Source organism: Diplotaxodon limnothrissa, linkage group LG8 (assembly GCF_057381915.1).
Source record: "Diplotaxodon limnothrissa isolate DT_005_m linkage group LG8, D_limnothrissa_male_GT1.1, whole genome shotgun sequence".
Lineage (NCBI taxonomy): Eukaryota > Metazoa > Chordata > Actinopteri > Cichliformes > Cichlidae > Diplotaxodon > Diplotaxodon limnothrissa.
The window spans coordinates 24,441,358-24,458,451 of NC_140603.1; the positions used below are offsets into that span (position 1 = coordinate 24,441,358).

Sequence of the window (17,094 nt, forward strand, 5' to 3'; positions counted from 1 at the left end):
TCAGTGTCTGCGTATATGCTGGGCGCCCGCGCCTGTGTTTGTTATGTAGAGGAGGGGCTGGGGCTGCCGTAGTTGGGGTGCTCGCTTCAGGTTATTCATATTGGTTGTAGAGGACTCAGCATTTGAGCCTATGGAAAGAGAGGGAATAACAGAATGAATGCTCAGTACAGTGATGACGAAAGGTGAAAGAGGAATGATACTTGAAGATTGGAGACACATGAACATGAGTTATTTAAAGGCTATGTGTATGTATAATGTCATGTATATACCTGAGGGGTGTAATCATGTGAAGCTGAGCAGTAGAAAATACACTTTACATGTTTTGCATATTATAAAATGTACATCAGGAGGTTTCTCAGATTGTGCTCGGCAGTGTAACAACTTTAAGGAAGACTATCTCCTCACAGGCAGTGAAATTGGTTTACCTGTTTGCTGGCTGCTGTGGGGAGGCCTGACTTTGGCGAGAGGAGGGACCCCTCGGTACTGGGGGCGTAGCATAGGGGCCTGGGGTTGAACATTAATGTGGAGATGAGGGTCTGATGTGCTGTCCAGAGGGCGAAACCTCTGAGCTGTGCTCGTCTTGGTTTGAGGTACCTGGAAGTTAGATGAAGAACACTAATAGACTCATCTTCCAAGACACACGGCATACGCCCATACCAGTGACATATATGTAGTGACATAGTACACAGAGGGAATAACTCTAATATACAGTCTATAGTACCAAGCGGCTGGCTTAAATCCTTATAAGACAAATGATTACCACAAAAGAAGCCACCCCAGACCAGTCATATTAGTCCTCTTGTTAACACAGACTACTGATAATCTACAGACATCAACATTATGTGACACCTTTCACGTGTCTTGTGGCAGTTTGAAAAGAAAGCCAAATACTAACCGCTTGACCTGTGACCTCGAAAGAGCGTGAGCGTCTCTTTTTGCGACGGCCTTCTAAGTCTGCCTCGCGAGGCGTTTGGTTCTTGTTGAGCACCTGTCTGTTACGTGGGCGTGTCCAGGTCACATGCAAACCAGGTCCCTCCCCGGTGCTGCTGGACAGGTTATCGTCTGAAGTGGCGTGTCTCAGCTCGGGGCTGGGCTGCCTGACGCGCCTCATTGGCAAACCTCTAGGGGGAGCTTCGCTTAAAGAAAGGCTGCTCTTCTGCTTCTTGGGGTCCAGGGGAGATGGTGCAGAAGGTAACCGCAAGACATCCACCTCGAGCGCTTTGGAGCGCCGACGTGCTGCTTTTACTGCAATGTTCTGGACCCCCTTTAAAATCTGCTGCCGTTCTGTGGAGACACAGGTAATTTCTTTTCACTGTCATTTTTAATCTCCATTCACACAACAGAAAGAAAGCTAGTTAACAGAGAAACACTACTTTTCCCCATTAGCACTGATTTAATTGTTATAACTGAAAATCAATCGCTCATATTAAACATGAAGAAGATCTGCAGAATATTTCTTGTGTCCTGCTTCAAAAAATACACTTCTAGGTCACCGTGAAATCTGAAGGCTTCATCCTGAGCACTGATGCAAAGTGCTTTAAAAAAATCTTACATCATGGAAACAAACAATCATCAAACTCAAGGGTTTATTGATTTTCTGTTACCTGCATTTAAATACTCCCCCTGTATTTAAACTGTAGATAAAAACTCTGTTAAAATTCCCCAAAGTTCATATGTCCTCATTTGAATATCGTACCATTTATTGAGAGGGGGATATCGGCCCCTGCCTCGCTGCTCTCAGGTGATGAGTCCAGGTGGCTGCTGACACTGTGGCTGAGATGGCTGTAACTCAGAAAGCTCTCAGGAGCCAGAGGCTGCAGCTGCAGACGTGAGATGCAGAGTGCCACATTACGATATGACATTCACTGTGGTACTTTGCTTTCAGTCGGTCTGTCTGAGTGTCAGTGAGGATTAATCAATTCTATGGCTCTCCAAAATGAAATTTTAATTCTGAATGGGGCTCTGGTGGACTCTGGTGAACATAACTTTATCTTGCCAATGAATCACATCTCTCAGATGCATTTACACAGGAAAAAATAATGAGCTGGAGGTGATGAAACAAAGATGTAATTCTTTGGTAAGCTTAGCAAAAAAAAAGCCTGAACACAGGAGTCAATAGTGAACATTTTATTATGGACAGGCGAATGTTGAAAAACAAAGGGATTAATAGAGTGAAGTATCTCTGAGAGTGAAATTCAAATACGAAGCCATGTGAAGAGAAGCTCTTCTGCATTTTCTCACAGCTAATAAAGCAAAATGAACAAAACCAGATGGTGTTATAGTTGTGCTTACCTCTCTGTTGCCCTTCCCATTTATGTGGATAGGAGGTGGGGTCATTACTGCTGAATTTTTCATTTGCCTGGCATGAGGGCTGCTCTTGAAAACTCTGTTATTGTCCCTAAAGCCGGGAATAAGAGAACAAAACTGAGAACCTACAGTATGTATCCAGACAGTGTAACGAGTTAAAAAGCTTTAAGGCACACATGAAAAAGATGTCCTCTTACAGATCAGGTTCAGGCAGAATGGGAGGCAGGGTATGTCTGCGTATTTTGGCTTGACCTCGCCTGTTATCTGAGCACATGTTACGTATGCTCTCCTGGTCTGAATCTATGTCCTGCATGTTGTCACGACCGCGAGAAGGCAAGGCGATTTTAGGAAGCGAGACCTCCTGGAAGTAAGCACATAGGAGTTAGTTGTACCTTGTGTTCTTCTAAGCTTAATACTACTATAGTATCACTTAGTTTAGACTTTACGTGTCAGCTGTGGTTACCTTGATGGTCTGCCTGATTGTCACCTTTTCTAGGCCAATTGCTTTCTCCAGTTTCCTATCATCTAGTTCCTTCATGTACATATCATACAGCTCCTGAAGGTGTGGAGGTACGGGCAGACTGTGGTCTGTAACACGGAGGATAATTCATGTCAGGAAATAATTTCATAAAAAAAACAAATCAAAAACAACTGATGAGCTCCTTCATGATTATTCAATTGTCTAACTGTCTGGTTCAAAGTAACCTCATTTCACTTCATTGATATTAAACTGTAAAGGGCCTAATAACCCAGTTAGCAGTGCTATATGTATTTAGATGATCTTTGTTTTTAACAAACTTCGGAGTCATAATCCTCACATACTCACCATCAATGAACTGTCTCTGCTGCTGAATAATTTCGTCACACAGGTGTCTGTGCTGTTCAAAACGCTGCACCACAAAGTTTTTCTGTCGGATCACGTTGTCTTTGAGCAGAGCGTGGGACTGCATCTCTGCGTTCTCAATCTCCAGCTCGTGGACCTTACAGAGAAGTCCTAGGACCTCGCGTTGCTCCTCTGAGCTAACCCGCCGCGGCAGCAGCTCCTCCAAGCGCCGGGCCTGATCCCGAAGCTCCAGAAACCTACGCTCAAGCAACGCCTTTAAACAAAAGGTATAAAGGCACATTTTAAAAAGCAGACTGTATTTCAGACACTAAAAATATTATGTATGCACTACAGTCAAAGGTTTTATGAGAACGATTCTGTTTTCTGCTATTTTTTTCTAGTTGTAGACAGATATTCCCACCTTCTCCTTGTGAATCTTTTTCTGTTCAGCCATGAGTGCAACCAGATTTTCTCGAGCTATTGCCACCTCCTGAGTCTCCGTGGTGTCTGGAGGAGACTCTGAGGAATCAGAGTCCTTCTCGCTTTCATCCTTATTGACACTTTCCTTCCTCCTCTCCACACGCCACTTTCTCCTGCGCCTGCTGCGCTCCTGTTCCCAGCTAAGAGAAGAAAATTACACATGGTCACTGACAGAGACAATAATATCTGGTTAATGAAGGCACATTTGAAAGTACATAGTTGAAAAAGTCTTCTGTTTAAAAAAAAAAAAAAAAAAAAATGCGGCCAATAAAATTCATTATTACATTTGATTTATGTTGTTTTTTTGTTTTTTTTGATCAGACTTATTGTCAGGGGTTTGACATTAGTTCAAACACATCACTGGGTCATAACACTTACAATAATTTATATTTATATAATCCACAAACACTGACACTTTCAGGCAACTTTAAGCATGACAAAGACATGCTGTGAGTTTTCAACATATTATCAAATAGCTGGATTTAATAATGTTACAAAGAGAAATACAGGATAAATAGTGTTGGTTAAAGAAGGGAGAAACATGACAAAAAGGCTTGAAACTGACTCTGTAATAGTTAAAAGATTGTTAGAGGTGGCAATCTGGATCTCCATGTTGTTGTTTTCCAGCTCCATCAGGCTCTTCCTGATCTGCATCTGTTGGCGGAAGGCATCCAGAAGCTGCTCCCTCAACAGATCCATCTCCTCTCGACTCTGCTGGCTGGAGTGGGCCTGGACCTCTGCTACAAGGGAAGGGATGGAGATTAGACTCAAAGAGCTCAAAAAGCAGGTATTTTTCAAATATTAAAGTCAGCTGTGAGTGCGAGACCTTACCCTGAACATTGCGGATGTCAGCTCGGTCAGAATTGAGCTGTCGACTCGCCTGTTCGGCAATCTTCTTTTTCAACCTCTCGATCTCGCAGCGCAGGTCTGAGATGATATTGGTGTACTGAGCAATGTGGTATGACACATTTATCATGTTCTTCTTCACCTAAAGGACAAAGATGACAAAGAATACTTGAGATATACTTTGGATATATGAATTATACAATAGAAGTTGGATTTCTAACTGCAGAAAGTTGAGTTGAAGCTACATTAATTTATTTAACTTCTGCTAGAGTGAAGCAACACTGAGACATAAAATATTACTCAGCTCACCCGTGTTCGAATACTTTTGGCACGGTCTGCATATGTCAGCGTGTTACGAGACTCCTCAAAAGCTACAGAGGCAGGGCTAATATGGGCTATCATGACCGTTCGGCTGTTTCCGCCCAAGGAGTCCTTTTGTTTAAAAAAAGAATGATAAATATAAATACACACACAAAAAACATCTAAATCATCAACACAGATGGTCCCATATAAACCTTTAGAGGACTGTACCTTCAGGAGACGAGTCAACTTGCTGTCTCGATAGTTGACATACTTGTTACCATTTTTGTCACTCAGGGCGTTAATGCAGTTGCCCAAAGCCAGGAGGGAGCGGTTGATGTGGGCCCCTTCCTTCAAACGCTGACCTCTATTTTGAGTCTGATAAAATAAAATAAAAATGGATGAGTAATGAGAAAACTTCAAATATGCTTTTAAAAAAGGAAAATATTCCCCCGTTTCTTTTACTGCTCTGAAGGTGATTTAAGTAATATAATAATAATAATAATAATAATAATAATAATAATAATAATAATAATAATATAATAATAACAGTAATATTATGATAACACTTACTTTTGGGTGGCACTGACAAAAAAACTGAATAAGTATCAACAGATTAACACAGTTTAAACCTTTTAAATTAATAAGTTATACTAAATAGAGGATTCATTAATGATGGTGATATTTGAGCTATGTTTTCACAGGCTTTACAGCCCCCGGACACCAGGGGAGTGTCAACATTAGTAAGCTATTGTTGGCTGTTTCTTTCGGTGGTGTAGTTGACATGTTTCCACTCCTGACCAATAGATGGCATTAGCTCCAATGCTTGGTCCATCTAGTACTAAAATAACACAACCTCACCTTTCGCTAACTACATGGATGCCTCTTGTTTACAGGGAGAGAAAATGTTCTTTGCAGCTTCATGTGACTAACACCTGTGAGGTATGCTCAGCCTTGTAATGCGCAACTCATCAATATTATGCCTTTGAATCATTCAAATAGTCTCCATGACAAATAAGTGCTCTCACAGCCTGACCGCATGATTATCTCATGGTGAAGAACAACAAGCCTGTGGTAAAATGAGCATCGGTGACAAGCTATTCAAATGAAGGAATAACGCAGTCTCAACCTGAACAACTGCCAAAAAGAAAAAAACAACTGAACAAATACTTGAGTTTTTCTCACTTAACCGCTTGCAAAGAAAAGGTCAAGGCGATAATAGAACCCAGAAAATGAACTGGCTCGCAGATTCTCTTCATCGCTGTACTGATAAATATCAGTGTGACAATACTAAAAAGAAATTCCATGTACTGCTCTTCGCTTTTATATCTGTCATTCTTATTTTCTCTGTGAAGAATGTGCTTTAATATGTCATCTTCCAAGTCTTTATTTTGTGTTAGTTTTCTGTAGAAATATCTAGAACACTTTTCATAAATTCCTGGAAAACAAAACAGTGTTGTCTAAAAAAAGAAAAAAAGTGCAGACATCAGATTTCATTTATGAAAAGAAATGAGTTGTGATACCATTAACACAGTTACGGGATTCATGTTTCTGACCACCTGTCAAATTTAAGTCCACTATGAACTGTTTTTGACTCTACTTAGGTAGAGGTTGCAGGTATCATGTCACAAATATATGTTAAAATGAAAAAACAAAAGCTGGTGGCCACTGGTGGACATATCCTACTGGATCAAGGGACTCTGATTATATTATATTTTTTATAAGTCTCCTAAGATTTATGATAACGTCTATCCTCTGAAGAAATCATTCATTGTTCCCCATGGAGACACGATTCATGGAGCAAACCCTTGTACTGTATACAGACACATCACATTAGCCACAGCCTTGAATCTTGACTTCGGTGGGTAAGCACTTGATAAAAGTAGCTTCACCCACACTCACTCCCTCTGAATAAATATATACATATATAAATATATATATGTACACACACCTGTGCTGCTCGTTCGGAGCCGGCGAGGTCAATCATGAAGAGGCGTGCAAAGCGGACCTCCTGCAGAACGTCACGACAGCGGCTCTGCTGTTTGACAGCTACTTGTAGCACAGCGTGGGAGCGAGATGACGTCTGATTGGCGGCTGTTGGCTCCTGGGTGCGCTGTTTGTTGCCCTTCATGAGGAGCTCCATGATCTAGAAAAACACAGGTGTGAGTTATTTCTGGTCTTTGTAATTTCTGAGTGTTTTGATTGAAATAAATGGGTCATGTAGTGCTTGGAAAGGTAAACTGACTCACCTCTTGAGCATTGATGGTGGACACCTCTGTGATTCCAGCAACCTGAATAACTCCCTTAGAATCTTCTCTTAGGTCTAAGAAGCCTGAGGATGGATTCAGCAGGTCACGGATCATCTCATTGTAGATCTAATAACAAACAGAATATATGTATAAATATATATGAACGGACCTGTAATAAAGATCAGAAAGCTAGGTTACAGACACACATTAACTGCGAAAATGCTTACATCCATGGAAAAGGCTTCATTCAGCCTTTCAGACCTCCTGCATAGACTGAAACCTGGTACAAAAACATCAAGTGCTACATTTTCAGCAACTTGTCATTAAATAACCTCTACTTGTTGGGTGGCAAGCTGTCATCAAATTAACGTCAGTGCGCTTTTTCATGAAAGCAGAATTGAAGTGACTTCTCTGAACTGACAGTAATGGCGTGAGCGTGAAGGCCCACAGCCACATAAAAACCCAGTGTAGGAAGTTACATCCTGGAAAGTGACCACTGGACGACAATCTGCCAGTGGGTTGAAAATGTTAAAGATGCTTTTTATTTGTCGAGCAGACAAACCCACAAACGCTAACAAGAGGATGCTTTTACTGCCACTGACAGCTGGGTGGTTGTTCCGTTATTTTTTCCATTGGTACACTATGATTGCTGGTGATGTTTAAACAAGCCCGAGTGTACAGCAGCTCTGAGAGGTTCTACTGAATCATAGTGGTACTTTGAGCTAAAGGTTAAAATACACTCATGGTAAACGTGCTAGAATCACTGTTAGCACAAGACACAGCTAAGATATACGTTCACAATACAAAGTGTTGAATAAATTTAACACTTGACAAGATGATGGCTTTAAAAGAAAATAATGGAATGATTAAAGATTGCTGGATAGTCAGAAATATTACAGTGTAATACATCAAAGCTAGCAAAGAGGATACAAAAACAACTGTCAGTGCAAACTATCGCAAAATCTACTTAAATAAATACCAACAATCAGCCTAATGCTGTCATGATATTAGAAATGTAATTGCTAGTGAGACTACCAGCTGAATTAATGATTCTTGATACGCAATTTAACACCAAAACAAAGTGATTATTACATGTACTTCAACACAAACGTCTTGATTAAAACGTTACGCTGTTGCCAGTTACTTTAGGATAACAGCACAAAGTACTTCCATGTCCAACAGTGTCCACCTGTCTTCATCAAAGGTATCCTAAATATTAGTTCTGGTGACCTCTGGTGACCTACAACAGCTTTCAATCCGAGTAAGTAACATGTCTGGAAAAGTCTAATACTAACATGGTGCCAAGTAAACTGAAAAGGCTTTTGGAAATCAGACATCATTCAGAAAGAAACCCATTTCGTAAGAGAACTGGCTTTATATTCTGAACCTTCAGATGGACAAAATAGTAGTTAGTTATTTGGACAAAAGCAGCTGCCAGAAACCAGCTTGCAGAGTTTGCCATCCTTAGAGGCTCACTAATGTAGCTAAAAAGGTTTCTCTTTCCATTAAGGTTTCTAAATCTGCCAAAACCCACAAACCAGAATAAACATGAACAAAAAAGGAGGACGGCTGTGTGCATGTGAATGGTACAGAATGGCTGAAGGTGTCCTTTTATCAGTACAGGCTATATTTATGTGCTCTGTGCACATGTTTAAGAGATTGCACATGTGAAAGAGATTGTGATCGGAACAAGGAAAGGAACAGATGTGTGCACTTCGCCCAGTAAGGCTATAAAATGGCGTTTAAACTCTTTGTGGTGAGGCAGCAGCGGTAACAGATTGCTCCCTGGAAACAGCAAACACACATGTCACGCACACACTTGTTTCAGGATTCATCCCGATGAGTTCAATACAGGTCAGAGAGCATCCAGACTCAGCGACTAGGCTTCCTAATAGGAACATTTTAACTTCCACCCACCCAGAGCGCTACTAAAAGCTAGGCTTCAATAACATTGTCAGTCACTGAACATAATGATAGAGTCTGGCACTGAAAACACAAAATGTCATTTTGATGTCAGATGCAAAGCCCACTCTGAGAGGTTAGATTTGTATCCAACAAGTACGTCTATTGTGCTCTTTTCATTTTTCATCTCTCTGTTTGTATTCCTCATTTTGTTTTCTTTTGCCTGGAGCTTTTCCTTTTTGTTTTCTTCTCCAAATTTCTTTTGTTTCCTGACAGCCTGAACATTTCTGAATAAATCTGACACATTTATTTGTATTTTTGTACTGCCATCTTTTGCAGATCTTGTTGCAAAACTATAACAGATAAATTGTTCACTTAAAATCATAAAAATAACCTCAATGACACAGTTACTTTACACAGTTACTTTCAAAGATTCTTTTCATGTTTAATTAAAACAGAAAAAACCCAAACCAACAAAAACATTCAAATATCTTGCTAAATGACGTGGTGAAAATTGTAATTAGATCTCTTGAATGATCACCTTGTTGTTGAATTGTGCTATACAAATAAACTTGCCTTGCCTTGCCTTGCCTTACTGTAAGGCTATATTGTTTTTGTATTTTCAAAGTGAGGAAAAGCCTAAACGACCTCTTGAAGCCTGTAGCTATACTAATTCACACCAGCCAGGATAAGTTTCTTCTGTCAGAGTCAAGTGAACCAGCTCTATTGTACCCAGGGCTATTAAGGCTTTTGTTGCTGAACACACAGAGTGAGCTGTACCTGCTTGTCAATAATGAGGTGTGGAACACAGCCAACAGTGAAACCGCCATCCTCAGCCTGTGGTTTTATCTGTGGTTCATCATCCACTGAGAAAAGCAAAGGTAAGAAACACCTAAAAGTACTGAACCTTTCTATATAAAGGCACATGTAAATCCAGTACCCAAGAATAGTTTCCAGTTACTGTTGTCAATTTATAGCAATGTGCTGAAGTAATGATGACAAGAGACAAGGATGGCATGGACTGAGCAATGGTCTCTTCAATCGACCCCCGCCTATTCGCAGTTCAGTATTCGCAGATTTTCTTCGTAGGGCATTTCTAAAATATTTGCTAATCATTTTAATTTTATTTTTGTGACTAAGTAAATTTTTATGATAGAAAAATGATTTACTAATTTTCAAATATTCATATTAATGTAAACACAGCAAAATATCAATAAAATGTCGAAATTCCAAACACAAAGCTCCCGGGAAAGAAAATGCAGCTTGGGAAGCTGAAATATATCAGCATTTTAAGAGGGGGTCCCAAGTATTTGAGCATTTCAGCTATTCACGGGAGCTTGTGGTCCCTACCCCCTGTAAATACCGGGGGTCGACTGTACTATAATTCCCTTGTAATGTATTCAAATCACAATTCAGTCTAACTTAAAAAACAAACTTGAACTAATAGCCCCAACACAGGAAAATCACTTAAAAAACTTCATTCCAAAGTTCAAATAAATTATTTAATTGTTTGCATCAGTACTTCACCTAAATGTAGTTAAACTCAAAAGCTAATTAGGAGGTAATCAGCATCACAAAAGCACATTTTGTATGTTTGGTATTGCCACAGGATAAATAATTAGTCAGACGTCGACACTGTTATTAAAATATAATCGCTCAGTAACTTTCGTTCACTCAGAAGCAAACGCATATTTGTTTTTTAATAACATTTAATTGAATTTTAATAGAATATCTACATAGGCATACCCAAGCCCATTTTCAGGAAACCATCAAACCTGCGCTCTAGTGCAAAACTGTTCAAAACTAATGCGAGTTTATGAGGTTAAAAAATAATTTTTTATGAATCAAATAAGTTAGCACAGCTGAAAACTAAACAACCTCTAAACATTGTACTAGTTGAGCGACTCAGGCTTCAGCATTTGTATGTTATTACAGTCTAAAATTGTCCCCCAAAAAACAGTAAAACTCAAACTTTTAAGAAATAGAGACAAATTTATGTGGAAAAACTGCCACAAAAACTAAATGCAATGGTGGGTATTACTCCAGTGAGATAACAACACAGACTAAATCTAACCAACACAGAAAGAGAGCTGGGAGTTTCCAGTTTTTAGTTTGACAAACAGGCGCCTCACAGGTCCTCAATCAGCAGATTCATTAAAAGATGCCCACAAAACACGCTAACAGTGAAGAGGCGACTCCTGGAAGAAATATCTGAGTCTTAAAAATGATGCTGCATATCTGAGACTAGGCAATATGAAAATAAAATAAAATGAAAAATAAAACCTAGACACTGAGCATAAGAAGATTAAAAAACCCTGCAGAGACAGGCTGATCAAAATGAGCTCTCTTTGGGTGAAAAAACAAACTAACCCCAAAACAATTTGTGAACAGAAGAATAAATAAAAAGACCCAAACTACAACTTCCTCTGCAAAAACTATTTAGAAAAGAAACAGTTTGCTTTTATTTTCTCTGCACGTTCGGTGAACAGAACAGCCACCACATCCCTTTTTAAGTGCCCATCAACCAAGTCAGTTCATGTGTCCAGATGACCTAAACTGAATGCCAATTATAATTTCTATTCACACTGCAAATCATGTGATTAAGTTTGAGTTTTCATGAACATTTTCTGGATGATCCTAAACTTTATAAATAAAGAAAGATAACACAGTAAATGGGAGAAAATAGTTTTTGAACATTTCAGAGATTTCTCAGCCCTTCAATGCATTTGATGTTGTTACAAAAAGCCACATTTCCAACAATAAGAATCATTTGAAGATGCAAAACATACAGGCCAGTAACATATACTAGTCGAAACCCCCCCAAACAAAACACAAAAACAAATAGGCAATGCAAGCTTTAAGTCATGACTGCATTTTCTGTTAGTACAACATTTTAATCTTTTAGATACCCAACTGCCAGGGTTCTGGGTCTCCTGACCCAGCATGTTTAGTTCTTTGCGATTTTTGTATTATTGTACTTGTGTGAGGTATTCTATGGTTTCTAAGTTCGATCCCTTGCCCTTCATGTTTCTCTGTGTCCCCTCTGTTCTGTGTAAGTCTGTGTCTGCATGTTTGAGTTTCCCTCTGTGTCTTTCGGGTCTTAGAGTCCTCTGCCTTATGGTTTATGTCTCTGCGTTTCTTAGTTGCTGTCTCCACCGTGTCAAGTTCGCATCTCTGTGTCATACTTCCTGTTTTACTTTGAAGGTCCATGTCTTATGTGAATGCATCCTGCTTTGCTTGTCTCGTCAGTCCTGATTATTCTCCCAGTTGTGCCCACCTTCTGTGTCTCATTCCCCTCGTTACTTCCCAGTGTATTTAAACCCTGTGTTTCTCGTTGCTGGACCGTTGCCGACCCTCGTCAGTGTAACCCCAGCGCAGTTACCTCGAGAGTGTTTTCTCAGCGATTTGCCTTTATAATCACTTCGTGTCTCTGTGTACAGATTCCCTGGACCAACCCCTGTGTTACCTGAGTGATTGGAGTGTGAAGAGGTATGTGAGGAGTGGACGGAGTGTGTGTGTGTGACTTTCAGCGTCTTTCCCGTTCGTGTGTGGACCCCCGGAGCCCGGCTTTCCCCTCACCTTTGTAAATAGATCACCTGGTGTATTGTAATAAAGACTCCTGTGCTTTCAAGACCTAGAGCCTGCGCGTGAGTCCGTTCAGTCCCATTGTGACACAAACATATTCTGTCAGTAGTTTTCAGTTGTGATCAACTGGTTTCAGTCAGTGGCAGGATTGATGTGTTTACTGAACACAAATGAACTCTCTTGTACAGTCCAGAATCAATCAGTTTATTGTATTTTCAAGCCAATGCTCTCCAAACACAAAAGAACAGTGTACACACAACACTGTCATCAGTGCCACCATGCCGTGACTGACTGAAATTGGCTAAGGCTGAGCTACTGGCATGCTGGATGCTGACATGAGTGTCCAAAGCTGTTCCTGCAGCCTCGCATATCCATGAGAGTACTATCACAGATCTGATTCCTCTTGACGAAAATCGGAGTGGTGAGCGGTACCAAGCTGAGGTGTTAGATAGAGCTTGACCATTATAATGGTGGGACTCATATCCCTGGGGCTGATACGTTTACATTTACTGAAATATCAGAATCAGCTTTTATAACAACAGATAAATGAAAATGTTAAAAAGTCAAAGCACTCTTCAATCCTGAGTGTTCACGCTGTATAATTTGTCGAGCAAAGGGTACTTTGAAACTTCCCTGTAGGCGACACCTTTCGCCAGAAACACAACAATTAATTGATCTGAAGAGAGTCGGCCAGAACTTAAATAAGTTATTCCCAAGCTGTTGTGACAAAAAAAACAAAAAAAACAAGATAATATGACAATGCAGTTCACAAACTATCTTAGCAAGGATTCATAAATTTCTATGCACATCACAGGTTCAGGAAATTCATTTAAGTTTCATGTGTTTGACAAAAACAAAAAATATCAGCTCATACATTGAAGTTTTAAATCTTCAAATATTGCTATCAGTCTTAAAAATCCTACATCAGGTGGATCTGGAAACTTGCTTAGTCCAGGTGCTGATGGGTGACTGCTTGTATCACTTCCAGAGGTCACCTCATTTGAAATGTTTTGTATATCTATACTGCATATATGTGCATATATTATAAGTTCCATTGCATAATATAAAAATGTATCTAACAATCTTATTCTCTCTCTCTCTCTCTCTCTACTGGGCTGCAGATAAGGATGCCCAGCTCACTTCAGATGTGACATGGATGCCAGAAAAAAGTAAAGCGATAGCTGTATCTGCCTACTACGGGCATTAATTAACAACATCAAATGTTACAAGAACAGTGTGAAGTCCCCCCCCAAATAAAAGAGACAAAACCAAAAAACAAAATCCCGTTTGAACAGTAGACAGAACCAGCGATGGATATCTAATGTTCATACCTCAAGAGATTAGTGGTAATTACTGAGTGAGCAATCAGAGTAATGGATCTAACATTTAGGGTCTCACTGCAGAGCAATTAGATGTGTCATTACTTGAGAGTTCGTGATAAGAATACAGGTCTAGAGAGAAATTCTTTTAAAAATGAAAATCCTTACTTCCAGATAGGACATGGACACACTGTACAGCATGTCATCACTGGTCTCCTCAATGGCACGGAACAGGTCATTCAGAGTTCGAACATAGATGCCTGGCTCCTTGTCAGTTCCTAACATGGTGTATGTCTTTCCACAACCTGAAAACAAAATATAATGCCTCTCATAGACCCAGTCTTAACCATGTAGTGAGCACCCAGTGACGGACAAAATTAGCTACAGAGGTGAATTTGTGAAAAAACATTTTAAAGTATAAATAAATGCCAATCATTTGCTCCTAACCTGTTAACTTTGTAGTTTCAAGGAGGAAACAACATGCATACACATGAGTGGCTACAACCTCTGTGCTTACTTTCCACAAGAGGAGGCCAAGAGTAGAGCTTGTGTGCGAGAAATGGCCAGGCAGAAGGCAAAAAATGAAAGCAAGAGAAAGGTGGGAAACTTGATGGAGCAATGGCTCTGTACTAGTCTTTGACAGCCTGTGACTACCCGCTGGAAATGTGGGATGCAGAGCATGACTCATTTTCTAATCAGGCCTTTGCTAAAATCAAAAGTGAAACAGGTGTTAATAAGATGTCTACCTTTTCCCAAGAGCTTGCTGAATAGCTCTCTGGCTCAGGCTGACAACAGGTCAGGAGGGTTGCACATGTAATTAGTGTATGATACACCTATGAGCACTGAGACTGAGTACTAAGAAATATATTTGGTTCTTGTTCAATGCACATACACTCGCACAAAACAAACCTGTGGGTCCATAGGCAAACACAGTGGCATTGTAGCCTGATATAAGGCCCTCAATTAGGCCTTTTGTTGTTGCCCGGTACACTTCCTCCTGTATAGGGCGAAGAAAGGGTTCAGGCCATACATAAACAGCTACACATCAATATGAATACAGTGCGAGATTTGCATAAATTTATTTTTGTTTTTTCTTTAACTCCTGACAAACCTGACTAGCGGAGAAGTCAAATGCTACATCAAACATGTAAGTCTTCTCCCTCGAGCGATTGGCACGCAAGATGTCGTCTGGGTCCTCCATGGGGTCCATCAGAACCACCATCTAATGATGAAGAAAATGGTTAAGATACAGGAAAAGAAGACAGGCCTTTGCAGGCAAGGGGCTAAACACTATTGACATCAGCGAGGCCATTGAACTTAGTAATGTGTTTGTTGTGTAGACAGTATGGTTTACTTTTAATAACAGTGGAAAGATGTGCTAATGAGCAAATGGGCTCTCTATTCAGTGACATTAGGTCCAGCTTGAAAGTGTGGCAAAGATAAATGACAAGAAGGTCAGCTGAAAGGCTACTGAAGCGTATTTCTGCTGGGATTAGATGGATGACTGTTCACTAATCATTACAATATCTCATAAGTGCAGGAAAACAAATATAAACGACCGCTCAGTTTCCAGGACTAGCTAACACAAAATAAAGATATGTCTCTTTGTGGCAGATCACTGCAGATGCAAGTTTCTGTTGAGCCCCTTACTGTGCTGTACATCTGGAAAAACGAGATAGCCATTTGCTTGATGTCCCCCTTCAGGCCAATGAGATGAGCTCCAGTACCTACTTAATGATCATAAAACACCATGCTCCAAGTGTGTCCATTTGGATTTATTTTACTACATTTATGTCTTCTAGTAGGTTTTAGCATTCAATTACCTTTTGTGACTATTTTAAAGGTTCCAGTTCACCATCTCGCCAACCTTTATAGTTTCCACATTTGCTAAAACAGCTGTTTGTGTTAAATGACTGAATTGACTGTTTGTGACAGTGAAGAGGAATGTTCTGTGTAGTAGTATCAACTTACACCAATTTGTAACAGCATTTCTGTATTTTCTTGAATTAAAGGTGCATGTAATTAGCACTAAATTATATGTGTATAGACATATACACATACATACGCACACACTAATTACTGGGGATTCTCCATAATCTGTTAATGTGGTCACAGGGGCAAACATACTACGGTTTTACCACAGATGGTATTTTAATATATTCAGATCCAAATTAAAGATGTACAAAAAAAGCAATTGTGCAACTTCACTTTTGTGCACCTTTGAGCCTAAATGTTAAAAGTAAAAACTTTAGTTAGTATAACTTCTTCCACCTATATATTATTAAAGTTAATGGTAAGAAATTGCATGTGAAAAATGACAATGCCGGCGGAAGCTATTTCCTCCAGGAAATGAAAGCCACTTCTTGTGACAAATACAGTCCCCTCTACACTCATTTCACAGCTTGTATGTAGAATATGCATTTATGGAAATGGGAATCCACTCAGGCCATCTGTCTGAATCATGGTCATAGAACAAAAAGCAGCTCACATGGCAAAGACAGTCATGCAGTAAAGAGACAAACTTCAGTTTTTTTAGGGAGAAAATTGGAAACATTGGTGTTAAAAATATGCTTTTGTACATGTGACAGCCACGGTGGCAGATATTACATTGAATGTGAATAAGCACTGAAATGTCACATTCTTCTAATTGTTCGGTTTGACAAAACTAGTCCATTATCACTAGTAAATCACATCTCTGAAAAAGAATATTTCAGAAACAATGCAGAAACAGAACATCACGACATCAGGAAAAATATATTACAATAAGGATGACAAATCTCGGGCTCAGAGTGGTTCCAACTGACTTGGTGTGATTGTACACAGCTGAAGGAAAATTAGTTTTCTCACAGTATTGTAGGTTTGAATCTCGTGCAACTGACCTGGGAGAAAAATTAATAAAAACAGAGAGCACTTAAGTTTATCTTAGATATGACTATGGGGGGGCTAGGGGTTTGTCAGCTGACCAGCTCCTTTCAGCAGTGGGCCTTGAGAGTCCTCTGAGGCCTGAAGCACCCGGCATGTTTGATGACCCCCCCCCCACTCTTCCAACCCCACCAACCACTGAACCGCTCACTTTGAAGCCTCTCAATTGAAATTCAAGAGAGCGTGGGGGGGGGGGGGTTTCCACTTTTAATAAACTGGGAACAACAGATGAAGGCGGGGAGCATGGCAGGCGTACGCAGGTTGCAATCAGAAAAGAGGGGGGACAAAGAGAAGAGTAAAGTATTAAGAAAAAGAGAGTAAACATCGAAGGCATACAACTATTTGTTCTTTGAATTTATAT

The 17,094-nt window shown here is 40.0% G+C and overlaps 1 protein-coding gene across 2 annotated transcripts in view; it reads right to left on the reverse strand.

Annotated features, from left to right (window-relative positions):
* Window positions 1–17,094, reverse strand: part of kif19 (kinesin family member 19) — a 36,255-nt gene continuing 19,161 nt past the window's right edge. Inside the window, exons 3-20 of one of the 2 annotated variants that reach the window (XM_085360959.1) lie at window positions 14,923–15,033; window positions 14,721–14,808; window positions 13,980–14,116; window positions 7,006–7,131; window positions 6,708–6,902; window positions 4,988–5,134; window positions 4,766–4,888; window positions 4,442–4,598; window positions 4,176–4,350; window positions 3,552–3,750; window positions 3,134–3,404; window positions 2,771–2,895; window positions 2,505–2,668; window positions 2,293–2,386; window positions 1,697–1,820; window positions 896–1,284; window positions 434–594; window positions 1–160 (exon numbers count right to left, since the gene is read on the reverse strand). In XM_085360959.1, the coding sequence (XP_085217085.1) occupies window positions 1–160; window positions 434–594; window positions 896–1,284; window positions 1,697–1,820; window positions 2,293–2,386; window positions 2,505–2,668; window positions 2,771–2,895; window positions 3,134–3,404; window positions 3,552–3,750; window positions 4,176–4,350; window positions 4,442–4,598; window positions 4,766–4,888; window positions 4,988–5,134; window positions 6,708–6,902; window positions 7,006–7,131; window positions 13,980–14,116; window positions 14,721–14,808; window positions 14,923–15,033 (2,946 nt within the window). Of the gene's footprint in view, window positions 161–425; window positions 595–895; window positions 1,285–1,696; window positions 1,821–2,292; window positions 2,399–2,504; window positions 2,669–2,770; window positions 2,896–3,133; window positions 3,405–3,551; window positions 3,751–4,175; window positions 4,351–4,441; window positions 4,599–4,765; window positions 4,889–4,987; window positions 5,135–6,707; window positions 6,903–7,005; window positions 7,132–13,979; window positions 14,117–14,720; window positions 14,809–14,922; window positions 15,034–17,094 lie in introns of both variants that reach the window. The other variant, XM_085360960.1, reaches the window with a different exon arrangement.